This window comes from Eptatretus burgeri, chromosome 17 (assembly GCF_056783735.1).
Source record: "Eptatretus burgeri isolate ZD-2024b chromosome 17, Ebu_testis_v1, whole genome shotgun sequence".
Lineage (NCBI taxonomy): Eukaryota > Metazoa > Chordata > Myxini > Myxiniformes > Myxinidae > Eptatretus > Eptatretus burgeri.
The window spans coordinates 1,196,354-1,215,138 of record NC_140977.1 but is presented as its reverse complement, the minus strand read 5'-3'; the positions used below and the strand labels follow the sequence as shown (position 1 = coordinate 1,215,138).

The 18,785-nt window shown below is 43.1% G+C and overlaps 1 protein-coding gene across 2 annotated transcripts in view; it reads left to right on the top strand.

The window, feature by feature from the left end:
- LOC147009071 (uncharacterized) overlaps window positions 1-18,785 on the top strand; it is a 36,934-nt gene that overhangs the window by 2,486 nt on the left and 15,663 nt on the right. For both annotated transcript variants that reach the window (XM_085862816.1, XM_085862817.1), the window contains exon 4: window positions 18,693-18,755. In XM_085862816.1, the coding sequence (XP_085718942.1) occupies window positions 18,693-18,755 (63 nt within the window). The remainder of the gene's footprint in view (window positions 1-18,692; window positions 18,756-18,785) is intronic.

Sequence of the window (18,785 nt, the reverse complement as noted above, 5' to 3'; positions counted from 1 at the left end):
GTTGGCTGATCTGTGGTGTGGTTAACAACACCCGTAGCTGGGTTTCGGCGTTGATCCGAAAAGCTGCGACTGGATTTCCACGGTCGGTGGGCGCGTGCGGCCGCAAATTAGCTAAAAGTGGTCGCCCGCATGCCGGAGTGGCGAGAATCCACAATTATATATATATATATTTTTTATATATAATTTGCATTGTTTACAGAGTTGCAAATATACTTCAAGCATTCAATTATCTTTATACGCATGCACTCAATGGAGTGTTTAATTCTGGATTGAAAATTTATAAAAATGATACATCATTTGTAAAAGATCATGTCTGGCAGGCATGTTGCATTTTGGAGAAGAATCCCTCCTCCTCCTCATTGGAAACTTTGTTGCGGCAGCAAAACCCAATAACTTTTGAGTACATTGCAGTGCCAACAAAGATTTAATACATGAACCTCAGTTGAATATGAACTCGAGCTACTTTCTACCCAACTCCCTTTCTTCCCTAAAATATCTCCCCCAAACCCCCTCCCCAATTTCTCACACCCATCCGTATGTGTGAAATACCACTCCTACTGAATCTTATGCAAATCAGAATCAGTGTAACATTTCTGGACATTTAGTCTTCGAAAATCTTTTGACACTGGTTGTCGGTGGGCCAACACTTGCAGCCTTCTGTATAAAGTAATGTTAACTTTCTGCAAACTCGGGCACCTCTCAGGACCAACTTCTCATCATTTTGAGTAATTGTTATGGATGATTATATATGGGAGAGACAGGTGAAGGGAGTGGGATTGGTTTTGAATGCTCGCTTGGTTGTGGGCATGCTTAATGTGGAACCGTGCTGCATCGGATGTCTGAGGGAGGTTTTCTTGAGCTCGCCCCATGCAAAACAGCTTGAATTCGGGCCTGATCACAACTGTTGATATCAGACAATCCATACAACTTGCAAAGGAAGATCTCTGATGATTTGATTTGATCAGTGATGTCACCTTTACCCAGACTGTTCAACAACAAATGGTGTTCCTTGAACATTAGTGTAGAGGTCTATGTAATTCCGTGCGCACCAGACAGATGATTATTTTCGGCACCATATATTTTTTTCATTCTCATGGTTTCTGTGAGTCAGAAAAATCATGGTGCCAATTTTTTTTGAGCATTTCAAATATTATTTTCAAGCTGATACGTAAACTATCCCTGAACCACACTTTTTTCAATGATAACAATTTACCAACTTTTTTATTTCTGGTTTAAACCTGGGCATGTAATATATCAAACTGAGCAGAATTCAGCCTAGAATATGATAATATCAATGATATTGAACATAACCATAGTGATTTATCTGAATTTTTGTTAATTTCAGATGCTGTGCAGGCTATATTAAATCAATTACTGCAACATCACCAAGATAATTAATTTTTCTAAACATTATGACGTGCTACAATTCTACATACAATGTATGTTAATTATTTTTACCTTTCAGGTCAGCTATGATAATAGCAGAAGTGGTCAAGGGTCCAGACTAAAAGACTGATGTAGTAGATGTAGTTGTAGATTAACCTCCAAGCTTTGTGGGTGAAGGAACCTATGTCGAGTGGACATTGAAATAAACTGTTCTCAAGTTGTCGTTATGGATGAATCATCCCCAAGTCCTTCCAGTTCCAGCACAAAGGCATCAAGTTGCACTACATCTTTGGCAGGTTTGAATATATGCTGCATTTGCAAAGCATCTGGAAAACTCATAAAACACCCAAGACCAGAATCATATCAGCTGTTTATCCAGAGTGTGAATACCCGGTCGCTCTCTGGGGATAATAAGTACATATCCATTCAAGAACAGCTTGGTGATGCGACGGCAAATGAACTATCACAGAAAGGTGTAACATGGCATCTAGAATGCTATAAAATTACAGTGCACAAAATCCATATTGAGCGGCTGAAAAACAGATATGAAGCTGCACTGGAAGCAGGCGAAGTACCTAAACCAACGAAAGTTGAACGACCAGAAAGGACGAACCTCAAAACACAACCACCACCACATGAGAACCCATCGTCAACAGAATGTTACATGCGATCTGGTGCCAAACAATACAATAAAAACAACTGCTTCTTCTGCAATGGATCTTCAGAGAAAGGAGCACTCCACCAGATCAGTGAGTTCAACACTGGGGAACAGCTCCGAAAGGCTGTTGAGTTCAGCAATAACCAGCAGTGGAAAGTAAATCTGAATGCTGCAATCGATCCAAATGATGCCCATGCGATTGATATCAAATACCATCTGTATTGTTGGGTGAAGCATGTTCAGTGAACTCAGGTATAGCAGGAGAGAGCAGACGACGAAGCAGTAATAAACAAGGTTTCAGCAGACATTGAATTCTTCTACTTGATGAGCAGCCTGCTGAAATCAGGATCTATCCTGGACATGGGTGACGTAGAAGCAGCTTATTAAAATGTCCTCAGAGTCAATGGTTCAAATGGTACGCATATATCAAGGAGAAGTTCGAAGCGTAAGCTTGTCAAATATTGATGATGTTGCGTTCTGCCGCTCTACGCATATGAATGAACCAGATCGGATGTACACGTCTGGAGCAAAAGAGCCGCAATTGACAACCTGGATGAGGTAGCTGGTGATGCGAGCAGAAACATGAAAGCAGTCTTCAAAAGTGCCAAGGTCATAAGAAGGGACATCGCTGAAGTTCGAAAGCAGCCGTGGAAATTTCAAGGTTCCCTGTTAGATGAAAATCAAGTTCCCAAATCGCTGGAGGCATTCATCCGCTGTATCCTAAAAGGGCCAATGTTAACACTTGAGTCAACACAAAGAGAGCATAGCATTCAACTAGTAACACGGAACATAGGACAGACTATAATGTTTGCATACAAGTCTGATCGTCAGATGTCCTACATGCCAAAGCAGACACAACTCATCCTACATGTCTTGAGCGCTTCCCAAATTGTTACACGTGTACATATCATGTCTCCTGATACAGATGTGTTCATTCTTGCTCTACAAAAACTGCCGCTCTTAGGTGATGTATCTATGCTCGTTGGCACAGGTACGAGAAGGTGCTTGGTGAATTTGCAACCTATATATGAATCCCTTGATGCCTGGTGTTGGCATAGTGGTTAGGGCAGCGGCTTGGGATCCAAAAGCTCCTGAGTTCAAGCCCTGTTGGGCCACTGAATTAATACACCAGGGGGTTGCCTCAGCCTGTCATCCTTCCGAGGTCGGCAAAATGAGTACCAGTGTACTGGGCCCGGTGTATACCCCGGTTAAAATAGGTGTACCATATCCCTGTGTTGTAAGAGGCGACCAGGGTTGTGTCAGGAAGGGCATCCGGTGTAAAACCTGTGCCAAATCACTATGCGGATCATACGGATGATCTGCTGTGGCGACCCTGAACGGGAGCAGCCGAAAGAAGAAGAAGAAGATATGAATCCCTTGATGCGAATCATGCTGCTGGTCTCATTGGATTTCATGCTTTCACTGGCAGTGATACTGTTGTGGGGCTGGGTATCGGTGGCGAGCACGACCGCTAGAGGGAGCAGTAAAGTCGGCTCCACCGAACACACCGGAATTTAGGTTGTGACCCTCGGATAAGTACGAAAGGCACGGTCCTTTACAGGACCATGAATCACCAATAATTCGACCGCGTGGGGTAGGGTTAATTGCCAAACTTCAATATACCTAATTACCCACGCGGCAAAGCTACCGGGGAATTCACACCCTCAACAAACCTCGAGCGGGACGAGCCGTTACCGTGTGTAACCCGAGCGTATGGTTACCAAGGCCCGTCGGTCCAAATTAACAATTTACTGCCTTGCTATTCCTCAACATGCACCGTGCTAAGCCAATAAAAGAAATGACAGGGAACGAGCTGGGACATTGAACAATAGGGAAATATATTACAATAATAATCGGGGCGGGAAGCACGTAAGGGCAAAGTTATCCGAATATCAGGCAGGCATGTACAAGGCACTTATGCGTTTCTACTTAAAAGATGGGCCCACACTCAGACACACACCCAAAAGAAACGGACCCCATCGGGTCTTTATTGAAGGCTTCCAGCTCGAGGAAAGGTGAGCTGGAGGCCAGAGCCTGTGCTTGGACCTGTCCGCCTATTGCGGTCTTCGACGATCTGGCTCAGTGGCGGGACTCAAACCCACAGCTTTCACGTGACATCAAGGGCGAAGGCACCAGGAGTGGAGCGGCAGACGCCAGCACGATCGACAAAAACAAGCGAGGAGGTGGCGAGGAAGGTGAAGCAAATGATTCTCCCCAGGCTCCGACACACAACCAGGCTCCGACGCCCACACGAACACGAACCCGAATCAGAACAACCCTCCAAAGGGAGCCTGGTCTTTTATCCGCTCCCTGATCGGGGCGGAGCCTCGGTGTCAGATGCTCTGTGCACACTTGGTTGGACAGGGATCAGGTGTGTTGACGCGCTGTTCGCTCCTGATTGGACAGCAAGGGGAGCCTGGTAAAGCGCTAATTCAGTGGAGGAGTCATGAATGGGAACGCGCCAGTTCAATGGAGGAGCTGTGAATGGGAACGTGCTGTAAAGCGCCAGTGCAGTGGAGGAGTTGTTGGTTTGTCGGATCTAAAGATTTAAAGACCTGACTTTAAAACAACTTCGCAGCGCACGTGCACTTAATTACCCATTCAACAAGGTACGGGACCCGAACTAGAAACACATACTTACCGATATAACTGATCTTTAAGGACTCTGGCTGTTGTGTGCGATGGGTTCCACATTCGTAACAATACCACTGGATGGATCGCAGGCAAAGGCAAGCAAACATGCTGGAAACAATTCAAAAAGCAAATGGAAACATACACCAGGCATTTGCTCAGCTGGGACAAACAGCTTATCCATCCACTGAAGTGATGGACAGTCTACAAGAGTTTGTGTGCCTATTGTTCACTCCAAGACTCGGTATCAAAACAGTCGGAGAGCTACGATGGCACTTGTTCAAGAAAAATCAAGCGGAGGCTGAGAAACTGCCCTCAACAAAGGCATCTCTGAAGAAGCACATTTTCAGGGCTCATTACCAAGCTCTGGTTTCGTTACTGGCAGACACCCCAAATCTGGACTTACCTTCGCCAATTAATTATGGATGGAATGATGGAAATAATCAGAATGTCCCAAGAGTCTCTGACTTCCCACCAGCTCCGACAGCTGTTATAGAGCTTGTAAAGTGCGGCTGTGGCAAGAGCCGATGTGCCAGTGTATCCTGCTCTTGCAAAAAGCATTCTTTGGCCTGCACTGAGTTATGCGCTTGTGACTCGATCGTTGACAAATGTGAAAACGCCAATGACAGACTCAGAGGAAATGATCATGAGGACAGCATGGATGAAGATTACTTTTCTGACACTGCATTACTAGGAACTTGATAGTTTTTATTTCAACAAATATTTTGACCTATTCATTACAGTTGACTACTTAAGTGTATACCATAGAACAGATATACTTTTATGTGAACCACTAAACATACCATAAAGCATAAACGATACATTTCTCTAATTGATTGACTTTTAAATAAGAACATTTACATCTGGATATATGCTCTGTTATGGTTGTTTTTGCCAGGGAAATTGGCATAGATACCTGTGGACAATAAAAAATCAGTGTATATATATATATGATATATTTGTGTTACAAATATCCAGACCTTTAATATGATATGCTACATGCTTTGCTTTATAACAATATTTGAAACTGGTAGTTGCAACCAAAACAGCGATAATGGTATTTTAGGGGGCCACATTAAAAGCCACCAAAATGTACCCAAAATGCAAAACCAAAATTGGCACCATGATTTTTCTGATTCTCAATGCATCTGTCTGCAATAAAATTCATGGTGCAAAAAAATATCATCCAGTGCCCACAGTATTGGAGTTTCATACATATGCTTCTACACTACATGGGCCAAGCAGTTAAATTGGAGTAACCAAATAGCTGTGATTCACTGTCGCATCCAGTAATGCAGTGAAATCTGATTGTTTCTGTTTGTGGAATAATAAGTTTGCAACGGATGTCATGTACAGGAATGAATGTTGGAGATTTCGCAGTGCCAGCCTTCATCGATCCACAGATATGGACATGGCATTTTAATCAAAATTTGCCAACAACAGCAACAGAACATCAGTGTCACGCACTGACACAACAGTTGATGCTACATCAGCATGCAGACAATGGAGAATGAGTCGCATGTCAGCTTCCTCACGGTCAGATTGTGGTGACGTGAGATTTAATGCTGGATTAGATGACCACAGTTGTGGGTTCTTCAAAAAGGCCTGGTAAAGTATGCTACAAGACCGACATGTTTGGGTGTCAGATATCTGTCGACACTAACTGTGTACATGAGATCTTGTACAACACCGAGAATCCGTACTTGTTCACGTTTCCCTTCCCTTTGTGTGGCATTTGTGTCTGAATCATCCTCGATCTCTTCTTCGCGTTGCTGCCCACCTGTAATTAGATTGAGAAACATGTACAGGCTGTTGACTACACGTTGCATGGTCCTTTCCTCTTTTACGCTTCGGTGTTCATTTTTAACTTTGATTTGTGACAGGATGTCACTTCTTAAGCGCACTACAACATTGAACCATTGACAGAAATGAATCTTTCTTGTGATGCTGTTATTCTGAAATAGTCAGCTCTGCTTGTTCATTTATTTTCACAGCAGACTTGGAGACATGCCAAAATTGTGTGAGTACAAGGACAGTGCGAGGCTCTGTTCCGAGTCGAACCACGGAGTTCACAAACTTCATAGAAACCATTCACCATCTCAACCAGTTTATCCTTGAGAGTTACTACACGGCTTTTAAATAATGATAGGATTTCTATCTTTTGTTTCTTGAGCTTCTGACCTGTAACGACCTAACACCTCTGTTAACTCCACAATTCCACCATGCTCTGCAGAATTGCTCCAACTCTTGGAAAAGCCACACCATTGCCATATCTGTATTTGTAGCTGTTTCTTTTGTCTTTTGTGTTCTGTGTTTAAATTTCATGAAACAGCTCAAGTGATATTTCCCATCAGCAGCACAAAAATCACTTGCACATGCAAGCCGGACCCTCATTACGTGGTTGTACATAGCAGCTGCAAGTATTGCATCACTCACTTGCATTTCCTGTGTGTCATGAATTTTCCCTTTTGTGTTTTCTTGGCAAAATATGCAGTGATTCCCTTTAACAGGTTGTGACTTGCTGCGTAACTGTCCCTGTGGTGTTGAGGTTGAAGTCGATGAACTGGTTGTGGAACAAACTTTGTATTGCTGTGTTTTGTCATCAAGTGTCTTCAATCTATCGTTTTTTTTTTTCTCCCTGCTTGTGTATGATGAACGACAGTTCTTATGCCAGCTAATTGACAGCATAGCAGTGGTCAATTCGGCCTGATGATGTTTGTGAGAAAATATGGTTAAGCCTTTCAGTAGCTCTCTGGAAATTGTCGTTCCGTTACTTGTTCCGAACCTGTTGGACATCGTCGATTGTCTTCAATGCTGTTGGTGTTGATGTTGTAAAGTTTTGGTTCTTGTCCTCTTTGCATATCATACATTGCTGCAAGTCAACTTATGGTGCACCTCTCTTTTGAGTATAATTGGTTGAGTTTTCCATGTTGATGAGTTTAAATATCCTGCGAAATTTGTTCCTGAAGACCTTGGAAATTGTTACATGGTTGTTCTAACCAAAACTTAACTGAAGGATAGATATCTCTATACTTGTCACGAATGTCAAAACTTATTGCAGTGTCCTATTACAGGAATTCAAAATACCTGAATTGCTTATGCATGAGCTGTAAAGGATGAAACCTTGATGAATCTGAAATGAACATTATTCAGGTTAGTAAGAAATTTAAAAATTTGATATTGATCAAAAAAAGGTTGAAAAAAAAATCAGATCACCTAAATAAATGTCTGCTTCCTGAAGGGTTTGTGTAATCCCAAAATGGTGCAAATGTGCATATGATTGTGTACTAGCACAGAGTACCTGCCCGACAGGCGATCTTGTTCCAAACATGAAACATGTTCTTGTGACGCATACCTTTATTTGGGCGGTGTATCGGCAACTGACAGCTCTATATAGGCACCCCCCCCCCCCCCCGGGTGATGTTCATGAAGGAAAAACATACCTACTGCTTGGAATTCAAAACCCCCAACTGCACTGGAAAACGGGACAGGAATACCGTACTGTTAATGGTGGAGACTTGTAATATTTCCTCCCTCCACCCCCACCCCCAAGACTACCGGCAAAGATAAAATCACCCCTAAACATTAATTGAGTCCTGCTGATTCTATGTAACTAGTTTGGATGTAATCGGCCCACAACTATCAAAGGAGTAGCACAACGAACAAACAAACACTGGTCCGTGAATTGTAGTCAGGATAAGGGAAGAAAGGGGGGAAGTGATTGTGAGTTTAGCGTTCCATCTTTATTTACTTTCAACATTGTTCTTAACAAACAGAAACGGGAACAACGCAGGTATGCTAGGCCAAATGGCCAAAACAAACTCCCACACTCTTCGATCCCACTCTTCCCTTGAGGTGTTCAAAACAAACGTTCACCACCATCTCATATCTTCTCCCGTCCAAAATCCTGATCTTTACTCATTCAAATTTTCTGCTTTCCTTCCTGAAGGTCCCTGTAGTGTCCATCTTGTTTACCTTGTGTTCCCTGCCCCATCCCTCTCCCTTTCACAGATCTCATGTCTGTTCCCCATTGTTTTGTCCTTCCCTCTCCCACCCCTCTTGTCTCCTGCTCCCCTTGTTTTACTCGATATGTTAGCTCTCATACGAGCCTCGACATTGTGTCCAAAAACCCCTATTATGTTCAGGTTATTCTTTGTCCCATTTTGGGCCTTTTTTTTGCTCGACTGACACAATTTTAACCGTAGGTGCGACTACTCGTGCAAAAATTTTTTTAATGAAAATAATTACATCATCGGTCACGGGTGGCAGCCATGTTGGAAAAACTTTGGATGTCTTCCCTGGAACCTCTTGCTGGAAAAAATTGAAATGTGGTTCATTGTGAAGACCTCCACAAGGGGTATAAGTGGTGTTAACTGTGACATCATCGGTGTGGTATCCCGATGAAAATTCGACATGAAGAATGCTGCATCCCATCAGGATGAAAATTTCTGAAGTTCATCAAGGGAAAGATGTGAACACAAAATAAACTAGAACTGCCACTTTATAACTGCTGGCAGTGATGACCGGGTACCCAGACGTCCGGCTTCGATACAAATACCGCCGGATGAGCCCCCACACATTTCTCTACGACGCGGGATTCACAAGTTATGGAGCGAGGAACAGGCCACGTTCCATCAATTTATTTTGCACACAGTTGACCATTTTTCCTGGCCCCATCATCGGTGTCAATTGAATTTCTATTCCTGTAACTTCAAACACATGCAGGTGCAGCCAATTGAGCCTCCTGGGGAAAAAAACCCAAAAATCTAAGTTCTCAGATTCAAATAATTAAATAATTCTGGTTGTCAAACCAAGTGGCAGATCGGGTTGAAATTTTAAACCCATATTCCCCATGTCGGCTAGAATATAATTGTGAAGTTTCACATATATTGATGTAGCGGTTCCAGAGTAAATATTACTAAATATTTTTCCTTCAATCCAACATGGCTGCCAAACCATGTGGCCGATCGAGTTGAAATTGAAATCCTTCATTCCACATGACGGCTCCATCATAACTGTGAAGTTTCACATTTATTGATGCAGCGGTTCCAGAGTAAGCATTAATTACTATTTTTCCTTCAATCCAATATGGCTGCCAAACGATGTGTCGTACATCAAAAGGAGGGGAGAACTTTTTGTTCGTCATGGAGAGGTGGTCATACATGTAAAGTTTTGCCTCGATCTGTTCAGCCGTTTCAGAGAAGGAGACTTTTAAAGTTATTAATTTTCAATCCAATATGGCTGCCGTACCACGTGACCTATTACATCATCTATCTATAATTCCAGCAGTGTGTGTGTGTGTGTGTGTGTGTGTGTGTGTGTGTGTGTGTGTGTGTGTGTGTGTGTGTGTGTGTGTGTGTGTGTGTGTGTGTGTGTGTGTGTGTGTGTGTGTGTGTGTGACCACTGTTTCTCGACAACCTCTGGTCCGATCTAATTGAAACTTGCCAGGTATATTGCTGGGGACTTGAGGATGTGCCTTTTCAAGGTTTGATATTAATCGGATAAGTGCTTCCCAAGTTATGGCCATTTATTTACCAAACCAATGGCAAGACATGTTGTTGCGTGGGCGTGGCCGATGGGGAAGGGAAGCACAGCCACGTTCCCCATTACGGGTTACAACGTACTGGCTTCCGGAGAGTAATGACCGTGTATTCCAATAATTTCTCGATTTCTTATGCGCATTTATAGATAAACACAATGGCCCAAGTTATGATCGTTTTCATATTAGACGGTGTATAAATTTCGGGAACATCAGAGTGCTGGTATGCTCCGAACCAGGAAGTAAATTTTTTCTCTCTCTTCTCTCCTCTTTTTGTTTTTCCTTGCCACGACATTGCGAAAAGGTAAAATACGTTGGTGCTAATTGAATAATTTGGTATTAAAAATAAATTGCGAATAATCGTAACTGCGAATAATATCGAACTTCCGGGTCACGCACATACGGGCACGTGAAAGCGAAGAAATGGGCTGTGTGGTTTATTTATTATTATTATTATTATTATTATTATTTTTTTTTTTTACGGGCACGTACGAGTCTATCTATAATTCTAGCAATCTCTGTGTGTCTGTTTGTCTGCAACCACCGTTTCTCGACAACCACTGGTCCAATCTAATTGAAACTTGCCAGGTATATTGCTGGGGACCCGAGTATGTGCCTTTTCAAGGTTTGATATTAATCAGACGAGTGGTTCCCAAGTTATGGCCATTTATTTGCCAAACCAATGACAGGACACGTTGCTGCGTAGGCGTGGCCGTTGGGGAAGAGATCCTCAGCCGCGTTCCCCATTACGGGTTACAACGTACGGACTTCCAGATAGTGATGACTCACTGTATTCTCATAATTTCTCGATTTCTTATGCGCATTTATTGATAAACGCAATGCCCCAATCCAGTCGTCATTTACGAGAGCGAAGGAACGGCCTGTGTGGTTGTTTGAAAGTTATTATTACTAGTACGGGCCTGTAGGGGCGGGCCCGTAGGTGAGTGCCAGTATGTGCAGCCCTCTCTCGCCCCCTTTCTCTCGCCCCCCCCTCTCTCGCCCCCCTCTCTCCCCCCTAGTCTCGCCCTTCTTCTCTCCCTCCTCTTTTCTCACCCCTCTCTCTCTCTCGCCCCCACTCTCATCCCCCCCTCTCCCGTCCCCCTCTCTCGCAGATATTGGTCGACAGATAAATGGCCGTAACTTGGGAACCGCTCATCCGATTAACATCAAACCTAGAAAAGGCACATCTGCGGCCCCCCGGCAATATTCCTGGCAAGTTTCAATCAGATCGGACCGTCAATCGTGCAAAAAAAAAACAAACTTTAATTGTGACGTTATTCGTGACATCATAGCACCGTTTCTTGTCATTGGTCGACAGATAAATGGCTGTAACTTGGGAACCGCTCATCCGACTGACATCAAACCTCGAAAAGGCACATCTGCGGGGCCCCGGCAATATTCCTGGCAAGTTTCAATCAGATCGGACCGGCGGTCGTCGAGAAACGGCAGTCGCAGACAAACAGACAGACAGACACACACACAGAGATTGCTGGAATTATAGATAGATTATTATGTTTTGCACATACGGGCACGCGAGAGCGAAGGAACGGCTTGTGTGGTTGTTGTTTCTCGCACGCGGTTTGAAAGTTTTTTTATTTTAATTTTATTTTATTTTGCACGTACGGCCACGCATGTACGGGCACGCACTAGTAAATTTAAATTCTCCCTCTAATGGGGTAGTGGATCATGCTTGTTAAGTTTCAGGTTGATGGGACAAGGTGCGTTTTACTCTCCAAGATGGCCACCAAACCATGTGACCTGTGACATTTTTTTTTACCATATATGCAGACATTGTAGTCGATGATAGTTACACATTTTCGCTTTGATAGATTAAGTAGTTCCAGAGAAAACATTATTTAGTATTTTTCTTCAATCCAATATGGCTGCCAAACCATGTGACCTATCAAGAAATTAACAAACTTATATCCACTTACATTGAAGAATATGTGTGTAAAGTTTTTCCTTGATCTGACCAGCTGTTCTGGAGATGTTTTAGGGTTTTAGGGTAAATTCAATATGGCTGCCAAACCATGTGACCTATCGATTAGAAATTAACAAACTTGTGAAAGAATGTCTTGGGGAAAGTGTGTGAAGTTTTGCATCAATCTGTCCAGCCATTCTGGAGAAGAAGATTTCATAAATTTATTAATTTTCAATACAATATGGCTGACGAACCATCTGACCTGTGACATCGTAAATTTATATTCTGCCTCTAATGCGGTAGTGGAGCACGTGTGTGAAGTTTCGTGTGAATTGGTTGATATGCATTTTTCCATCCAAGATGGTTGCCAAACCATGTACCGGTTGTGTCGTCATTTTTATCATGTACTAGACGACCCGTGAACCCGTGAGGTTCCCGTTGTGACAGCGGTAGATGAAAAAAAAATCATTTCAAGAAAAAAAAAAGATATTTTCAGCGAACTATACCACTGAGGTTGTTTGCATTAATCAAATACTCCCGAAGAGTACTTGACTGAATCGGGAATTGATTTTTTAATAATTTTTTTTCTTTGCCCAATTTGAACAAAACTTGATACTGCACACCGCAGGAGAATGGTGAGTAAGGTGGGCCAAAAAAAATTGCGCGATCGTGTACCGTTTTGGCTGTATTTCGGGAACATACATACATACATACAAGATGAGAGTTTTAGTAAATTATAGATAGATGTAGCCATGCCGTTAGATGATAGCTGCAAAGTTTCACAATGATAGGTAAAATGGTTCCAGAGAAGACATTATTTAATATTTTTCTTAAATCCAACATGGCTTCCAAACCATGTGACCTATCAATTATTCATTAACAAACTTGTATTCCCTACCCACGGAGAATATATTTGTGAAGTTTCCCCTTGATCTGACCAGCCGTTCTGGAGAAGATGTTTGAAGGTTTTCGGGTAAATTCAATATGGCCGCCAAACCATGTGACCTATCAATAAGAAATTAACAAACTTGTCGAAGGATGTCATGGGGAATGTGTGTATAAAGTTTCGCCTCAATCTGTGTACCCGTTCTGGAGAAGAAGATTTAAAAAAAAAAAAATTTTTTTCAAAACGATTGCTGCCGAACCAAGTCACCGATGACGTCATAAGAATGTTATTTTTTTCTAGTGAATTGTGGATGATGTGCAAGAAATTTCAGATTTTTCCCATGCTGCGTTGTACTTGACGAATTTTCACCAGGATACCACTTCACCGATGACGGCACGAAAAATCACACGTATTCCCAATGGGGAGTTCTTTAAAATGCATCAAGGGAAAAATTTTTCCATTGCAAGGTTTCAGAGATCGAGGTCCAAATTTTTTAGGTTTTTTTCAAGATGGTGCTCATACCACGTGACCTATGATGTCATAATTATCAATTAGGTGTGCTATCAAAAAGTTCCATGCGATAGTGAAAATTTAGTGTCGATCGGACTTGCATTTCCCGAGAAAATGATTTTTAAAGCGAAAACGCCCGCAAATTGCCAGCGGAAAAAGAAAAATAATAAATAAACCGAAGAAAAACAATCCGTTACCCAGTCCATTCGACTGGGTACCCTAATTTTTATGATGTCATCTGTCATGTGGTTTGGCAGCCATGTATATATATGTATATATGTATATATATATATATATATATATATATATATATATATATATATATATATATATATATATATATATATATATATATATATATATTTTTTTTTTTAAAGGAAAAATTCTTCTTCTCCAGAACCGCTTTAGAGATTGAAGTGAAACTGCACACAAATGGTCAAATAGATATGCTGAACAAATTTTGATTACCATGACATCATAGGTCACATGGTCTGGCAGCCATCTTCGATTTACCCTAAAACCCCCGAAAATCTTCTTCTCCAGAACGGCTGAACAGATTGAGGGGAAACTTCACCGATATCTTCCACACGAGTTGGGGATACTAGGGTGATAAAGAATAATTGATGTCATGTGGTTCGGTGGCCATATTTTATTGAAGAAAAATATTAAATTGTGTTTTCTGTGGAACCGCTTATCCAATCGAAGTGACATTTGGCAAATATGATCGACACCATTGCTGCATACACTGTGAAAATGATGATGTCATTGGTCATGTCGTGTGGTAGCCATATTGAATAGAAAAACGAACCTTATCTGAGCAAGATGAAACTTCACACACGTGATCCTGTCATGTCTGCCCAGTCATGGGCAGACTGAAAATTTTCAATGCCATAGGTCACGTGGTGTGGCAGCCATGCTCTTTTGAAAACCAAAACTTTTAAACCTGTTTTCTCCGAAACAGCTAAATGCATCGATTATGAATCCCATCACATGACATTACATGGAGCAAGGGGAGTGCATCATAACTGCAAAATTTCTAATCGATAACTGCAATGGTTTCTGAAATATATTGTTGCGGTTGTGTAAATTCACAAAACATAATATAGGTTCCCCGGAGATCAGTTATTTCGATAAGTATGTGTTTCAGGTTAGAATCCCCACCGATGTGTAAAGGGATTTGTTTGTGTGCTGGGCTGTGAATCTTTGAGGTAGCCATTATTCTTTCTCTATCTTTTATTTTAAAACATTGCAAGACCATCATCTCCTCGCCAAACAACGCCATCGCCGCAAAACCGTCATCTCCTCGAAAAACAACACCACCAGGCGCCCCGGCGAACGGCCGCGGCACGAGCCGATTAGCATATTTGGATCACAGGAAGGCTTTCCTGAAACAAACCAGTGACGTTGAATATGGGGTTTCCAGCGAGGCTTTCGAGGGTGAGAGGTCGGAGGTGAAGAATGGGCAGAGCCCCGGCCTCAGGTGAGAGTTCAAAGGGCGGCTCTCCCAGACATAAAAGGGTGGAGCTCGGGCGAGGAGAAGCAGTCGCCAGGCGAGGAGAGCCAGTCGGGAGGAGAAGCAGAGACACCAGGGGTTTGAACCAGTGCAAATTGCGGCTTCGGAAGTCAGTGCCAGTCGGGAGGAGAAGCCCAAGTGCCAGCTGCGGTGGAATCCAGCGAGTCGTCGGAGTCCGGGCAAGGAGAGCCAGCGGCAGCAGCGGAGCTTGGTGGTCCGGGAAAACGACCCTGACAGTCGAGCAGCGTCGCTGAGGTTGTGGACAGGTCATTAAAGATCATCAACTCTAAAAGAGCCAAGGACCCGTTCACTCCTCCGAAAGCGTCGCCGGTCAGGCCCGACAAATGGCCGCGACAAGAGCCGGGCCACCGAGGGGAACTAAGCAGCCACTCAAGCCGCTCGCCCAGCTGCTCAAGCCGTCCGGCCGCTCAAGCGACTGGCGCGTTGCGACACGAGGGCCAAGCAGGGACACCAGGGGTCACCGACACAAAGACCTTGGAGCCGTCACAAGGGGCGGCCAGGTAACCTACTCGGCCTCTTGCGAGCCTTTGGTCATCCAGGCTCCGAGTCCGAATAAAGGCTCACGGGCCCGTTTCTTTTCTGGGTTTTGTATGAAAGTCTGTTTATGTGGCACCTTGTCTTGATAAGTAGAAATGATTTAAGTGCGTGCCTGTACATATTGAATAGACATTGGCTGTAGGCTTTGCTCGTGTCATGTCCCCTTCCCCCCATTGCTTGCTTGTTTAATAAATGCCCCATTGTTTGAATGTAAAACCGCTCGTTGCGTCCATTTCCTCCCATTGACTTCCACGGCGCGTTCAGGAACTTAGCAGGCTGTTAAAGCCAATAAAAGTGGTCATTTGGTCCGATGGAACTTGGTGATAACTGCTCGGGTCACGCACGGTCCGAGTACGGTAACGGCTCGCCCCGCTCAAGGTCCGTCGAGGTATAAATTCTCGGTACTTCTGTCTGTGTGGATAATTAGGTATAGCGAGATTCGGCGATTAACCCTGTACCGCGTGGACAGAATATTGGCAATTTATGGTGCGTTAAGGCACCTGTAGCAGGTTTCTGGGGTTGTCTGGAAGCTACGACTGCAATTCCGGTCATCGTCGGACACGCGACCGCGGTTGGGCCGTAAGCGGTCGTGCGTGGCAGTCGAACCGGCGGAATTCGAAACAATATATTTTTATTTATTTTCTGTGAAACCATTGTGGCTGCCAAACCACGTGACTGATGACGTCATTGTTAAATATAATATATACAGCAAGGGTAGTGCATCTTCACTGCAAAGTCCTGTATTGATCGGCTTTTCAGTTTCAGAGAAATAATTATTTTATCATATCCACAAAATCGTATCTTATTTTCTGCATAGAGGTGTGTGTGTGTGTGTGTGTGTGTGTGTGTGTGTGTGTGTGTGTGTGTGTGTGTGTGTGTGTGTGTGTGTGTGTGTGTGTGTGTGTGTGTGTGTGTCATTAGCCACGCCTTTCCTCGTCTTGGCAAACGTCACGAACACCGCCTTTTAGCGAGGCCATGCCTACCCAGAACCCAGCTTTACCTACCCATGCCAACATGCCTACCTCCAGCCACCCAGAAATGGCGGCCATATTTTTTTGCTTTACATGTGCTCAGTATGCTTATAGAGACCTTATTTATATTTGAAGACTGAACGAGTCTTTTATCATAAAATAAAGTTACCATTTTGAGGAAAGAAATGTTCATTTTGATTACACCACAAACAAAGTAATGCATGTTTTGTGTGCAACAATCGTGGCAGCGATCTAATATACACCACCCAATGAAGGTATGTTAATTCTCTTATTATGCAAACAAAAGAAACTCTTCGTCTTTCATGAAAATACTTTACGTTTTTGCCCGACTTTTAAAAGCTTATCAACAAACTGGTGGATATGTAACGCACATGTTTAATGTGAAGTGAATAAACATTAACATCAGCTTGGTCGTGAAAGTTCAATATACACCGCCCAATGAAGGTCCGTTAATTCTCATGTTATGCAGAGGAAAGAAAATCGTGCTCTTTCATTGATAAAATTTTCCACAACCACACAGGCCGTTTCTTCGCTCTCGCGTGCCCGTACGTGGGTGGCGCGGAAGTTCGCATATTATTCGCAGTTACGATTATTCGCAATTTAGTTTTAATACCTAATCATTCAATAAGCGCCAACGTATTTTACCTTTTCGCAATGTCGTGACAAGGAAAAACAAAAAGAGAAGAGAAAAAAGAGAATTTTTTTTTACTTCCTGGTTCGGAGCATACCAGCACTCTGATGTTCCCGAAATGTATGCACCGTCTAATATGAAAACTATCATAACTTGGGCCATTGTGTTTATCTATAAATGCGCATAAGAAATCGAGAAATTATTAGAATACACGAAGTCATCACTCTCCGGAAGCCCGTACGTTGTAACCCGTAATGGGGAACGCGGCTGAGCTTCCCTTCCCCATTGGCCACGCCCACGCAACAACGTGTCTTGTCATTGGTTTGGTAAATAAATGGCCATAACTTGGGAAGCACTTGTCCGATTAATATCAAACCTTGAAAAGGCACATCGTCAGGTCCCCAGCAATATATCTGGCAAGTTTCAATTAGATTGGACCAGTGGTTGTCGAGAAACAGCGGTCACACACACACACACACACACACACACACACACACACACACACACACACACACACACACACACACACACACACACACACACACACACACACACACACACACACACACACACACACTGCTGGAATTATAGATTATTATTATTATTTGGGTTCCAAGGCTTCCAGGCTGGGAAACGTATTGTTTTTGTTCAAACTACCAAAACGCCGAAGGCCGTCAAGACCAATGAAGATTTGGTCCAATGGACCAACGGGCCCCCAAGTAAATCAAAAGGGGTGGTTTTTAACACGATAGTAAATTAGTGATGTTTCATCTAAAATATTTGGTGCAGCTTTGGTCATCACATCTGAGGAAGGATACAACTGCTAGAGAGAGGGATCAGCGAAGGGTTACTAGATTGATTCCAGGCCGAGCTAGGCTCAGTTGCAAATGGATGAAAAGGACAGCTAAGTCATGAGCGGATGAAAGGGACAGGATGTTGTATGTTAGAGAGGATGTAATTATGAGGCCATATGATGGAGATACGAGTAGATATGATAACTTAAGCGTATTGAAGAGAAGAGTTAAGGCAAGAGTCTTTCACTCAGAGAGTAGCTCATGCATGGAATGGTTTCCCTGGAAAGCTGATATGGGATTTTGATGTGTACCTGGATGCATTGCGGACATAGGGAGCTGGGGATATTGGCTTGTGTGTGGATGGGTGACCATCCATTGTCCACAGACAATGATTGTCCACAGCAACACAGACATGATTGTCCAAATGCCTTGCTCCTGCACCAAAGTTCCTTTGTGTATCCTTGTGTAACTCCAGATGAGACCTCATGAATGGAAGGCTCTGGGTGTGAATCACCAGGACAGCAGTTTGTAGTCGGGCCGAGAATCAAATCCACATGACACATCAATATACCATGAATACATTTTCACTTGCTTCAGTGAAACAAAGCAGGAAAGATGTTTTTATTCAGAAATGTCAATGAAAGTTTTGTTTAAATTGATTGTTTTTCTTCAGATTTTGTGGTGAAAGTGGAGGTGAAGTCAGAGATTGTCGACGATTCGTTCTCTGCGGACAAAGGTCTGAACCATAAAATTCTGCTCCTTATAA